Source organism: Phycodurus eques, chromosome 2 (assembly GCF_024500275.1).
Source record: "Phycodurus eques isolate BA_2022a chromosome 2, UOR_Pequ_1.1, whole genome shotgun sequence".
Taxonomy (NCBI): Eukaryota; Metazoa; Chordata; class Actinopteri; order Syngnathiformes; family Syngnathidae; genus Phycodurus; species Phycodurus eques.
In genome coordinates, this window is record NC_084526.1 from 43,918,282 (window position 1) to 43,932,578 (window position 14,297).

General features: G+C 49.7%; 1 protein-coding gene across 1 annotated transcript in view; it reads right to left on the bottom strand.

Moving 5' to 3' along the window:
- Positions 1–32: 32 nt before the first annotated feature.
- The window catches only part of trim66 (tripartite motif containing 66), a 30,723-nt gene continuing 16,458 nt past the window's right edge, over positions 33–14,297 (bottom strand). Inside the window, 10 exon segments of the mRNA XM_061670931.1 lie at positions 33–8,842; positions 8,932–9,084; positions 9,662–9,736; positions 9,852–9,975; positions 10,067–10,534; positions 10,536–10,900; positions 11,886–12,072; positions 12,154–12,229; positions 12,308–12,437; positions 12,633–12,746. Coding sequence (XP_061526915.1) covers positions 8,606–8,842; positions 8,932–9,084; positions 9,662–9,736; positions 9,852–9,975; positions 10,067–10,534; positions 10,536–10,900; positions 11,886–12,072; positions 12,154–12,229; positions 12,308–12,437; positions 12,633–12,746 — 1,929 coding nt within the window. The 3' untranslated portion in view covers positions 33–8,605.

A 14,297-nucleotide genomic window follows, 5' to 3' on the forward strand; every position in this document is an offset into this window, starting at 1 on the left:
ACAGCAAAACGAATGCAACCAATATTGCAGGACCGTCGATCACGTAAATGCTCGTGAAGCACGGTAGCCGGCGGTTAGCGCGTCCGCATCGCAGTTCTGAGGTCGGGGTTCGAATGTGGGTTCCGACCTTCCCGGGTTGCGTTTTCAGGTTGTCTTGCGCTCGTGTGGGTTTTCTCCGGGTACTGCGACGTCCTTCCATATTCCCAAAACAAAATGAAAGAGTCGATCGTCTGTAGGCGTAAATGTCAGTTTGAATGTTGGTTTGTCGACAGTATGCGAGTCATGTGATGTGACGGACGGTAAAGACGTGGCTCCCTGAATTTCCTTTTGAAAAGAAATTTGGCTGACAGGAGAATTGGAATTATTGGCAGTCGGTATCCGTCAAAAGCTCCAAAAACAAAGTTTGGAAGAGAAAAATACCGATTTGCTTTTCTCTGATACGCCTTTGCCAGGAAAACGAACCCAATCTTTCTTTTTGGTCCTTCTTTCTTTGTCACTCGAGCCGTCTTTCCCGTTAATCCACGGGACAGAGTGGATTCGTTATGAGTTGAAGTGCCGGGACGAGGAGGCCATTTTGCATTCACGCAATAGCAGACCGCAAAATAAATGCTGTTACTTCTGAGATTTGAATGAATGTAAGAATGTGTGAAAGTGTCGGAACTGTTGCGCGTTCTTGCGATTGTATGAAAACCAAAGTAACGGCTGTCATGAGAAGTTATGTCCATAAGGAATGTCTTTACTATGAATCCCTGAATAGTTAAATGATCAATACCTTTTTGAAAATGGGACTTTAAGCATGGCTTTGTCAGCATTTAAACAAAAAAAAAAGTGTCCTTACCGTTATTGAGCACATTTTGCAAAATTACGTTTTTTTGGAGTCTTCAATGAACCTAAGAAGTATGTTTTTAAAATGTGGGAGCAAGGCCCAGAGGTCCGGTTCAAACCCCGGGAGGCGGACGCGCTAACCAGTCGGCCACCGCGCCGCAATTGTTCAGCGATGATCCGACGTGTCGTCGACGCTTCGGTCACCGCACGACGCTTCCGACAAATCCGCGCTGTTTGTGTGTGATCGGGACTGAGCACTGCCGCACACGCAGAAAAAAAACCTCAAAACATTTATAACTGCCTCGAAGATGGCGACAAAGTTCAAGTTTTGTCCAAATGAAGCTCCCGATTTCACTGCAACGTAGCTCCTTGGCAGTAAGATGCCGCAAGATCAACAGGACTTTTATCGATTGGGACAGCGAATCACGGAGGATCGGTTGAAAAATGGAACTGTGAATGTGCGAACGCTCAACTGCGACTGTGCGGGTTCGCATACAAAATCTGCGGTATCAACGCACGGTGCCTATTTTCGCCAACGGTGTCAATCCGGCACGGCGGGCGGCGAAACTGCGCCGGAGGCGCGTTAGACCATCCATCCGTCCATTTTCCGAGCCGCTTCTCCTCACGGGGGCCGCGGGCGCGCCGGAGCCCATCCCGGCTGTCGTCGCCCCGGACCGGTCGCCAGCCCATCGCAGGGCACATAGAAACAAACAACGATCCGCAACCGCACTCACATTCACACCTACGGGCAATTTAGAGTCTCCAATGAATGCGTGTTTTCGGGACGTGGGAGGAAAGCGGAGCGCCCGGAGAAAAGCCACGCAGGCACGGGGAGAACGTGCAAAGTCCACACGGGCGGGGACGGGGATTGAACCCCGCACCTCAGAACTGTGAGGCTGACGCTCTAACCGGTCGGCCACCGTGCCGCCGCGCTTCCGACCAGTGTTGCTAATCCCGTAGACGAGGGCAACCCGGCGGACGTGCCGGTGGGCGGGCTGCGCCGCCGGGGGAGGGTTTACAGGCCACCCAAGTCGCCACCGATCGGAGCGGCTCCTCTCGTTCCCTTTAAATGCGCTGCGCTCACATAGACTCTTACTGCTGTTGCAGACACTCTCGCATTTGTGTGAACGATGAAGAGAACGATGTATAATCGCAGCGATGCGTGCGCGAGTGTGGCAGAGTGTGCTGCTTTGGAACGCCCAGCTTGGTGCAAACCATTCTGACAAATTAGCAAACACGCACACTTTTGTGACTTTTCAAACAAAGGATACGACGACATTTCGCAGATGCGCCGTCTCCGAAAATAACGTTCTAAATATACATCATTGGCTCGATGAGTGTTACACCAGAAAAAGGAGCCCTGGTTTGTAAGAATTGGATCGAGATTAAGAATGTCGTGCAACTTTTGATGTTGAAAATTTGCCAAAATGTCCGTGCCCAGAAATGATCCATCCATCCCTTTTCTGAGCCGCTTCTCCTCACGGGGGCCGCGGGCGTGCCGGAGCCCATCCCGGCTATCATCGGGCGAGAGGCGGTGTACGCCCTGAATTGGTCGCCAGCCAATCGCAGGGCACACAGAAACAAACAAGCATTCGCACTCACCTACGGGCAATTTAGAGTGTTCAATCAACCTACCATGCATGTTTTTGGGTGTAAATCATGAGGAAACGTGTGACCGAAACGTCGGCTCTTTGGTAGAAAAATGCGCTGATGTTACTAGTTGAGACAAAAATGTCATGTTTAAATGGGCCATTTTCCGACTTTTCGATGGCAGCGTCCGTTCGGGCCATCTCTTTTTTAGGGTCAAACAGAGCAACTGTGTCGTCGGAATTTATTTCAAACTTCGCAGAAAACAAGAATAATAACCACCACCAGTTTTCTATCGTGTCTGAATCCTTTGAACTCGACGCCGATATCGAGGAATATTTTCATCTTTGTCAGAACCGCTGAATTGAACAATTCCCAAAAATGGTGGTAAAGGAATTGCCCTACAACAACGTCACCTGAAAAGAACAAAACAATGAAAAATCGCGACGTTGGTGGACCTCCGCTAAATTCACCCGCCCGAAATCCGGCACCCCCCAGAAAAACGGAAAGAAAATGGCAGCTGTTTTTCTGGACTATCGCCTCTGAGCAGGGACAACATCTCATCGGGCTTATTTGATGTTTTATTTCGTTACCGAGTCAAGTATTTGATTCCTTCAGATCAAATGGACGGCCAAGGAGACGGAGACCACAACGGTCCAAATCGTAAGTGGTTGAAATGTGATTCCTGTCGTGTTGTTTTTCTCAGAGCGACAGTTCTTTTGGCGGTTTCGGCGCGCCGGGGTCGGCCTCGGCTCGCTAAGGTGGTCGGATGCGTGGCCCAATCATCTACAAGTCTGAATTATCTCGCAGGCTACCGTACGTCCATACCCGTAGGAGATCTACCGCCAACTGATGAGAGTGATGATGATGATGATGACCATGACGATGTTGGTGATGAGGAAGACACGGACTCATGCATTGTCAATCATTACATGAGATTCTTTGTAAATCCGCGAGCGCCGTCGCAACAACCCGACGCTGGCAATGAAAACATCCTAAGTGACATCAGTATTGAAAATCGTAACGCCGACGATATCGTTGACCGTGAAGATGGGGCCGACGTCGCCGAGTTTGGAGTCCACCGGCTTACGGAGGAGGACGAGGAGCGAGACCCTCAGCCGGGACCATCGAACAGATCTCCGGAGGACGAAGACGAAATGAGAAGCAGTCGCAGATATTTCTGCCGGCGGCACGAGTTTGACAACCGTTCCGACGGCAGCGCCGACTTAGACGACGACGAACAAGACGCCGCGCCCGGCGGACCGAACAAAAGGTCACGGGACGACTCGGACGGGAATTTAAGACCGCGGGGTGACCCCGTCGCTTCCGACTCCGAGCGCCCGTCGCGCTCGCAGCTCCGAGAATCCCGCCGACGACGGGCGACTTTCATTCCGGCGAGCGAGAGACTGCGGAAGAGGCGCCGTTAACATCCGCGGAGGAAAAGTCCAGAGAAAACTTTGACGCGGAAAATAAGAGTGGCAAGAAACGATTCAAACGACGAGACGCTGAGGCTGTCAAAAAAATGTATAAAAAGACTGCACATGTACTTGTACTTGTACTTGTCACTTCATTTGTCATTGAGGCAAAATTGCTTGGTTACGTGTACTTTGACCTTTTGACTTGCTCTCAGAATAATTGGATTGGTTTGAGTGGAGCAGATACGTGAAAGAATCGTTTGAGGTTTGGTACATCCCACTTTCATCAAAAATGCAACACCGCTCACTAAACTACAAGATGGCGTCGCAAAAATCAAGGCATCTGCCCGAATTGTGGTTTGTTTGTGTTTTTGTTTGTTTTCATCTTAATAACTTGAAGGGCATTGATTTTAGGCTCCATATCAAATTGCGTATCGCAGATATTGCTGTATGTACTAAGCGCATGTCCGTATCTGTTACGGTTCCTGAGATACAGCGTAGAGGTTCTTTTACAGACTCGCGGGCAAAAAATATTCGGCGCAACTTTTACACATGATCAAAATGGAATAGAAACATTTTGGTGTCAAAAGGATGTAGTTAGCTTCAAAGGGTCTTGAGATCAAGCCTGCGCATACCTCTGAAGGAGGACATGTGAGGACAAAACGGCTTCAGCAGTCAGTCATGAAATTGAAATGAAAATAAAGGATTTTCTGCTTCACAAATATATTGAAAGTCATAACTTTGGTGCTGCGGACGTTTTGATATGAGAAGAGATGAAATGCCAAATAAACTTGTCGTTATTGTTAAATGCACTTTCGCTACATTTCAGTGTCGTGTTGTTTGATGTGCTCCCGCTGTCGTGCTTCATCTTTTCTCAGATGAGTGTTGACTGGAAAACATCAACATTAGGTTCAATTGCGTATTCTAATGGAATATTCTTTCCAGATTACACGCAAGGAAGTTCATATGTAAGCAGAAATGCCAATGCGTGCATAAAACAGTCAAACCGAACGCCGGAAAAGACTGGTAATACTCCCAATAAATTGCTTTTGGAAATATTGCTTTTTCTTTTTCACGGTGACACTGAATGTGTGCCAGCTGCGGTAGCACCGCTGTCAGCGTCAGCCGACGAGGACGAAGTGGGGTGACGCTTCACATCACCGAAAGGGAAGTCTTAAAGCTGGCGAAACGGCCGACTATATTGTTGTCTTATCGATGATCGTAAAAGCGTCTGTTAATCTGTCTATAATTTTCTCACATTCCCACTTTTGATTGCTGATCAACATTCGATTATCGCAATTCTTTCCGGCTACTTTTTAAACCAGGGTCAACGACTACTAAAATGTGAACACAAATCGGTCGGACCTTCTCCATGGCACGAAAAGGCTGTACGCCAATCGCAGCGGACGTTACTTCATTTGTCCACCGGCGCCGCTGACTAAAATGCGAAGTCAAATCCGTGGAACCATCTTCATAAATAGCACAAAAAGGTCAGCACATCAAATTGAATGAATTATCACGCACGATTCGCCAGCTACAAACACCGCACACTCATTTCACACGCCGCTACGCTCGTCAGGAAGCATTTTTCTCTCTTACCGCGTGCCCTTCCATTGTTTACCAAAGGTTCCCGCCGCGTCCAATCGTTCCGTAGGATTCGACTCGGCTGACTGAAAGGTCACCGACAATGACATTTTGCAAGTTTGCCGTTGACCGTAACTGTCCGTAAAGTGCCGCAGGACTTCCCGTGGCACCTAAATAAATAAAAATAACAAAAAACGGGGAAATGGCATGATGTCAACGTCTGGAAACTCTGAAGTAAAGCTTGCAGATTGTACGAAGCCGCCTCGTGGTGGCCGACAAAAATTCCACAGCTCCAAAAATCCCAATTGCGCAACATGAATTCTTATTTTTAAATTGTTATGTGTGGTTATGGCTCGCTTTTTAAAAGAACAAAACAATAAACATCCCAACGTTTCGACTAAAATGGCGACAGTGCTTCAGTATTGTTAGAAGATGTTTTGTCTTCATGCAGGAGAACAGTGAAATGAAGCCGTTTCCATTCAAATGATATATACGTATATACGCCGGTCCGACCACTACTGATGGAATACGACGTCGATCTAACAATGACTTTATTTCTGCAACACTTTTCAAAACGTTAAAGTTACAAAGTGCTGTCCGTACAATATTTTCCGACATATACACACACACTGAAGGACGCAAATAAACATGAGAAGGAAATGTGCTGCCAGTTGGACAAAGTGGCTTAGCGTAACACAGTAACACTTATGATTATCAATGGCAATATGTGACACTGTTACCGGGCCTGAGAGACTTCAAGTTACCGGGTGAAACATTTTCTGCAACGCTCGTCCAACCAAAACCTTCGCATACTGACAGAAACGTCCCGTTTCCGTGCGGCACGACGAACATCCTCGCCGACCTGCGCCAATGAAAGTGGCACTTATCGTTTCATCCGTATCCACATTTTGGAGTCGGCAAACTAGCGCATTTCGAAATACCGTACGGCCGAGGGTGTTTATGTGCTCAAGCGCGGAATGGAAATAACACATTTGAACGAGACGGGAATCTTGTCTATAAACATTTCCAACAATTGCGTATGATCCTTGAGCAACTATTATGAAATGGGAATAAGACAACGTTGTGTATAGTTTGACACGCACACTGGACATTTCCTCAGGCGGTAAATACAATTGATCAAAGTGCAGGAAGGAACGACGGCTTCAAGACCCTGTAAAGTGAATTCAAGGAGTTGCTGAAAACATGCCAAGACTGACAACTATGTCATATTTCAATTGTGGACATAACGTGGTCGTATGTCCATCCATCCATTTTCTACCGCTTATCCGGGACGGGTCGCTGGGGCAGTAGCTTTAGCTTTAGCGGGGACGCCCAGACGTCCCTCTCCCCGGCCACCTCATCCGGCTCTTCCGGGGGGATCCCGAGGCGCCGAAGGACGTCGTCTCTCCGGCGTGTCCCGGGTCGTCCCCGGGGTCTCCTCCCGGCGGGACGTGCCCGGAACACCTCACCGGGGAGGCGTCCGAATCGGATGCCCCGGCCACCTCGTCCGGCTCCTCTCGATGCGGAGGAGCGGCGGCTCTACTCTGAGATCCTCCCGGATGACCGAGCTTCTCGCCCTATCTCTAAGGGAGAGCCCGGACACCCTGCGGAGGAAACTCATCTCGGCCGCTCGTATCCGGGATCTCGTTCTTTGGGTCACGACCCGCAGCCCGTGACCATAGGTGAGGGGAGGAACGTAGATCGACCGGTAAATCGAGAGCTTCGCCTTTCGGCTTAGCTCCTTCTTTACCACAACGGACCGATACAAAGTCCGCATCGCTGCGGACGCCGCACCGATCCGTCCGTCGATCTCCCGTTCCGTTCTTCCCTCACTCGTGAACAAGACCCCGAGATGCCTGAACTCCTCCACTCGGGGCAGGATCTCATCCCCGACCCGGAGAGGGCACGCCGCCCTTTCCCGACCGAGGACCACGGTCTCAGATTCGGAGGTGCCGATTCTCATCCCGGCCGCTTCACACTCGGCTGCGAACTGGTCGTATGTATTTGTATTTTTTTGTAACTATTTTAGGTTTCCTTTTGGGGGGGGCGTGGATAAAACAGTGCCCAGTGAACAATGGCCTCAGGCGTCCGGCGTGAGTCCCGTCGTTCAGGTTCGGGTTATCCGGCGTAGTTGCGAGTTACTAGTAATTACTCGGCCCATTTTTAGCACTACATTACCGCCGGCTGTGTCGTCCGTCGCCCGAGAGGATGCCGGGTCAGCTCGCGAGCTAGCCGGCGGCGGCTAGCGCGTCTCGTTGCACCGTGATGAAGAAAGAGGTGCGGGGGTTGATGGACTATTGACAGTGGAACGGGGCGTGGTTTCAGCCATGATTTTCCAAGCCTCATTTGATCTACTCGGTGACTTTTTTGTTCATCGTTGAAATTTGGCAGGGCGACTCCGGTGTGTGACATTAACTGAGTTTTCACTTGACGGGGATTTGAAGCCGTTTGCTCTGGAAAGACACATTTTTCCCAAACATACAACAGCAGCATTCTTCTTGTACATTAGAGCAAACCTCAAGGTATATCATACAAGGTACATGTAGTGATTGTTAGTGCATCATCGGGGTCTCGTAATGAGCAAAATATGATGTCATAATGACAGTACAACTATAAAACCCAACCTTCCGCACGCTGGATTCTTATTTTTTGGCCGTTCTTCTCGACACGTCAATTGAAGGTTGACATCGATGCGTCGGTTGTGTATTATCAGAACAGGTTTCGATTTGCTGCGCCGATCAAAGAGCTTCACGGACATAAGGACGCAAAGTCCGAGCCGGATCCAGAATTCCTTCTCGCTCCGAGGCAGCAAAACCTCAATACCGCACAAAACCACTGATGGATTTCGCTACTGGCCAAGGTTTAAGCTGTCGGCGCTGTCAGCGTGCTCTTGTTACATCCATCCACTGGAGGCCTATCGCAGCTAACCTCGGGAGAGCGGAGGGCTGCACCCCGCACCGATCGCCTGCCGATCAAAGGGCTGACTCACTCTCACGTTTTCGGGGCAATCAACCAAACGCGCCTTCTTTTGGACTCCGAGAGGAAGACAAAATGACGAGGAGAGTCACAACGCCACCAAAAGGCCAAATTTGATCCCAACCCAAAGAAGTGCGAACCTGTTCTGTTCGCTCCTGTCCTTCTCTGAAACATTCCAGCAGGTGCTTCAATCCAAAAAAAAGTGCAGTCCCGCCCGGTTACATGTGATGTCTCCTTGACTTGAGCGATTGTCTCCTCTTCCTCTTTCTGTGGCACTGCTCCCTCCTCTCCGGCCAGGGGAAGCCACCCTCGTTTGCCCGGAAGGCCTCGTCGTACTCGTCGCTGTCGCTGTCCGCCTCGGTCGCTGGGAAAACCCGGCCCGGGAACGCTTCTTCCAGCTCGGTGGCGAAAAAGGCCTGGAGGCTGCGGCCCGCTTGCGCCACCTCTGAATCGGGCTGAGTTCAGACAGGTAACAACGCTCGCGGCAATTAACAAGAATGGTAGCGTGAAGTGAATACATAGAAACGGGTATGTCATAACTTACGTAGTTGAACTTTGCACAGTTGTGAAACATGAGACAGACATCGGCCACAAACTGGTCGGGCGAGTTGTAATGTTGCGCGCTCCTCTTGTGAAGTCTCGCGCGGATCACGGACAGGTCAACGGGCCGCTTGATGATCTGATAGTAATGGCGAGCCTACACGACGACGACGACGACGACATCCACATTTGACATTTGGACTTCAACCCTCGTCCCCGCACCGCCGATTTCAAATTCATTAGCCGTTATCCGTCCTCTGGTTGCTCGGTCAGAGAAAAACTAGTTCCGGTCAACTCTGACAAGCCAAAAAGGTCTGTAGCGATATGCACTCACGAATATACTTTCATCATTTGCATCTCTGGGGGATGATGGATTTTATTGAAATGTTTTGTGTTTTTGTCGAGTTCACCCAAAATAGTTTCTGAACTGATGACGTACGTGGCACGGTCGCGTGCCATCCGACAGCGGTCGTATCGAAGGGTGGGTCGAGTGGGTTAAGTGTCCACTGAAGGTCCAGCTCCCAAACGCGCAGCCCGACACTGACATTAATCGTTGACTTCCTGATAATCTTCAGACTTTCCAGAACATTTATCTTAATTAGTGCAGAGAGAATTTTGGCACCTCAAGGACAACATACAGGACAGCACAAACGTTGAAATCGCTGTTTTGTTTCGCATGCGCGCTTTTAACTTGCAGTTGACTTCACGAAAGAGGAAGCAGGAAAAGCACTCACAAGTGGACTGACGGGCTCGTGGAAGGGCGCACTCAGGATGTTGTTCAGGATCAGGAGGGTCAATCGCTCACATTTCTAACAAATAAAAGGAACGAAGGGCACCAAAGACTTGTTAGAAACAGCGCAGGAAGAGAGAGAGCGTGAAAGTGAGCGTGTGCATTACCAGCGATGGTTTGTCAAAGCGACTTACTCTCTGATCACATGCAGACAGGCCGTGGGCTGCTCCGTGCTCCCCAGATCTTCTTCTATTTTCACAGTCGTATTCAACTTCTGGCTGCACGACATCTCTGCACAGGCTGCACAGCCAGTCCCCTCTGACCACGGCAACAAACAAACAATCGGTTTGGCGGCTCGGCGGTTAATCAGCTCCGATGTGCGTTCCGAGCGAAGGAATTCAAAACTTACGAAGGGAAGCTCAGCAGAGGAGGGACGTGACAGGACAAATGGTAAACCTTTGGACAGCGATCGCAGCATAAAAGATCCCCACCGATCAGGCACACTCCACAGAAGTCCTCACTCTCCACTTCGGCATCGTCCTCCTCCTCAAGTTCCGCTCTCCTCGGCGGGCCGGGGTTCGCAATCAGAAGCGGCCTCTGGCCGGGTCCCACGGGGTCCTCTTCCTCGAGGTCGGAGCGCAGAGGCTGCGGCTCATCTGTTGTTTCAAGCTCCGATTCGACATCCAGTTCAGACTCCGCAGACCCCTGGCGGCTCAGCAGCTGATCAGACGATGGGTCTGAATCCGTTCCCGCCTGGAATATGATGTCAAGTTCCGGTTGGGCATCTGACTCTGTTTCTGCAGCGCCTGAATCCGCATCGACTTCGAATCCTCCACCGCCATCCTCCGATCCTGTTCCCGAAGCTGATTCTGGGTCCGCGTCGCATTCGAGGCTTTCGATCGGAATCCCCCGTAGACCCGTTTCTGTCGCAGCTTTTAAGAACTTCATTCTCCTTGCCCGCACCTTCCAGTTCCGCCTCGGATGAAAACTCCGGCGACGTATCCGAGTCGAGGTGCGGGTCGAGTCGTGAGTCCGCAGCCTCTTCTGGGACCGAGTCGGAGTCAAAGTCCAGGGCGGAGTTACTGTCCTGAGAGTCGTCAGGTGGCAGTTTGGATGCTTTAGGAAAGCTGGCCCTCGGACAAGTATCCCACTCTCGCTCGCCAGTGAGCCACCGATGTTTGTCTGCGCACCGTGACGCTGAGACCGAGTGAGTCTTCTCGGTCCCCGAGCCCCCGGACGCCCCCTATAAGGAAAAGAACGTTAGTCGCACCCTAGATTGAATCCATCAAGATGGCGCCCACCAGTGCGGTCGCCTCGGTTACGCGCTCTCTAGCATTGTTTTGGTTTTTGTGTCTTTCGTTGGTCTTTGGAGACATTGCACGACTCACTTCTCAATGTCTTTCCGTCTCCAAAGCGCTCTCTGTCAATCGACCGTCTGTGGTCGTACTCGAGCGGCTCCGACGACCACGAGACAAATTCCTTGTGTGTTTTTTCGACATACTTGACAAACAAAGATGATTCTGATCAGCCGCTCAATCTCACTCGGACGCTTGACTCAAACGGGGAACGAGATGCAATGCCAATGTGACTTTATTGACTTTTCACAATGATGTCACATGTGGCAAAAGCTCAAGTCAACACATCATTACACGTTAGTTGACAATGGCGGAGATTGAGAAAACAGGACAGAACGGCGTGACGATTTCAGCCGTCTTCTGTGGTTTGAATGGCCAGGCGTAATTTACATTTCAACAGGGAAATCGATCCAAAAGTTGACGTAGGTCGAAATTCACACCGTTGACGTGATCATTCCGATCCTAGCTACTGAATTGACTTTTCTTTTGCTCGGATTAACGGCACAGCCGCGCTGTCGTCTACTAGCAGGCTCGCCATCGGCAAACATTTGAAGCCTGTGACGAAAATGCCTTCCGCAAACCTGATGATGGAGTTTGGGTTTCCAGACTGTCCCTTTGGAAGTTGCCATCTTCTCTGTTCAACTATTTACGACATCCACTCGACTTCCGCTCGATGAATTCTCTTTTTTTAAGGAAATTGAAAAATCCCCCCCAAATTTGGGCTATATCTGACAACACAAACGACGTGTTTTTCTTTTGTCATCGTTTCAGTTAAGGTCAGCGGCAGCCACTCACTTTTCTGTCACCCTAAGGTCCCCGCGGTGCCTTGTCTTTATAAATGGACTTCAATCATTTCTGCAGTGTTCAACATACCTCGCGTGTTACATGCTGCCACGTTTGCTGCCGCAGCAAAGTTCTATCCCTCTCCGTCGTGCTCGCGGGTAGCGGGTCGCTCTGCCTTCGTCCGTGTGAGGGAAGTTGAGAGATAAGAACTTTCAGGCGTTCGAGGCAAACTACCGGAACTCTGGCTCTTCCGGAATCCCTCTCAGAATCTCTGCTGCTTCAAAGGAACGTGAACCACAAATTGCACAGTTTGAAAACATCTCATCTGGCACAAATGCCACAAGTCGACTGTCCGTACCCGTTGTGACCGTTTCTTGACACGCTGTACTTGTCTTTGGCAGCACGACGGACCTCATCATTCAAGTATGAAGGATCTAACAAGGATGTAGATATAGGGCTTATAGTTTATTCACGGGAGTGAATAATTGCACGACTCGGTGGCTTCCCATCACCTGGCTCAGTTTTATAGGAGAGTAACGGAGACCGCCGGCTTCTGGTGAGGATGACGTCGGCCGAGGTTTCCTTGACAATGCAAAGAACGCCATCTGAAGCTCTCCTCTGCCTGGAGTCTGCGCTGGCATACTAAACACACAATCAGCGCCATGACAAAGTGCGTTTCAAGACTTCTGCGGACGCTTCAACTTCAATCTATATTTGTGTGCAAGTTAGGCTTTCTCCTGGTCATGTCTCGTCATCTCCATCAAGTCGAATTACGGACGGCCATTTTCCAGTGAAATGGTGCCTGATGGGACCAGGCTCAAATGTATCTATTCTTACCTTTCCTGTTAGCGTATTTGCGCTGTCGCACACTGAACTCGGGTCGAGTCTGCGTCGCTGTAAGTCCGAGCCGCAATCGCTGGCTGTCGCAGACGCCTCCGGCGACGTCGATCTCTGCGCGGAACACAAAGGAGCGGAACTTAACGGTGTTTTCGAGCGCTGGCACACGCGCCGGTGCACCCGTTGGCGTCACGATGGGCATACGACACAAATGTCACTCAGAGCCTATGCTGGGGCTCATCCAAAGCAAGTTGTTTTCCGGATCACAGCTGCATGTATTACTCTCATTGCGTATGCAACGAAAGGATCGCTAACGGCATCAATTACCACATGTAAATTCCAGATTTAGAAACCGGCATGCTCCTCTTATTGAACTACAAGCAAGGTACAAGTAGGTTTTCGGGGTTTATTTATTGTTATGATTTTGTTTTGTTTTGTTTTGTTTTGTTTTGTGCACCCGGATACTGCAACGGTCGTAGAGTTGAAAGAAAAATCAGCAACAAAGACCTGGGCGGCATCCCTAAAGCTCAGCCTATGAATGAACGACGAGTTTGCGTGCAGGTCAGCCGCTGACCAGCCGGGGACACGCCCACCGGGAAAAGAAAGACTCCGCACTTCCAATTTGGAATTGAAGAAGTTTCTGGATGAGAGGTGAAACATCTCCAACCGACAAGGAGAGCCTCGTTGCCTCCATTCTACCTTTGCGGATCACCGTGACCCGACGGTTCACGTGATCACATCATATTTTTCATTTTGACCGCACGCTCATCAAGTATATATTGATCTTCTTCATATCGGTGCTGTACATGCAAACTACACGTTCTTCATCTCCTCTTGTATAATTCAATGTAAGCCAGCTATCAAATCGAGTTCAAGCGTCTCTAACAATTCAGCTACGTCTCCAAAAAGTGTCGGAAGCAGCAGTCCTTTGCTCCAATCTTTTGCTTTTTATGCGTGTCCTTCGTTTCCACATTGAGGTCAGGCCGATCCTGAGTATCACGTGACGAAAGCACACGCGAAGGATTGCGACTCGAATCCTCCTTTCAGAAATGGCCAGAAATTGGAAGAATACATCTCGGAGCGCTAAGCAACCGGAGCTGAAGTGATACTTCCCGCTATTCCCCGGGTGGCTCATTAGGGGCAGGTTAAGTACATAAATGATTACACTCAAGTGGTTTGATGTCATACTCGCAGGGCCGTGACGCAGAAACAATGGATCTTTGTGCTTTTTGTTTGGATCGGGATTTTGAGAGGGAAAATGATGCTCTCGCTCAAACCGCTGGCAGAAAAACACGCATTGTTTTCTCGCAGATTCTTGGATGCTTTGCTGTGAAATGTGAAACTCTTGTTTTCCCGTCATCCTTCCCTCACACAAGCAGAAGCTGCTTTCTGTTGTACCATCTGTTTTCAGGCAAGCCGTCAGCTGTGCGAAGTCATCATTTTGGCAATCAATTCAACTGCGTGTGTTTATAGTTAAAGGACCTCACAGATTTTAATTAAAACAGAATAATCTCGCTCTCTCTTCCAGTATGTCGGCCAAGTAAATCAGCGATTGCCGGGCTGCCAACGGAACATCGTATTTAGTATGCATGTACGATACGCTCACTGAACACATAAATACATGACATACGACAGACACATAATATAATGGAGCTCAGTACAAGT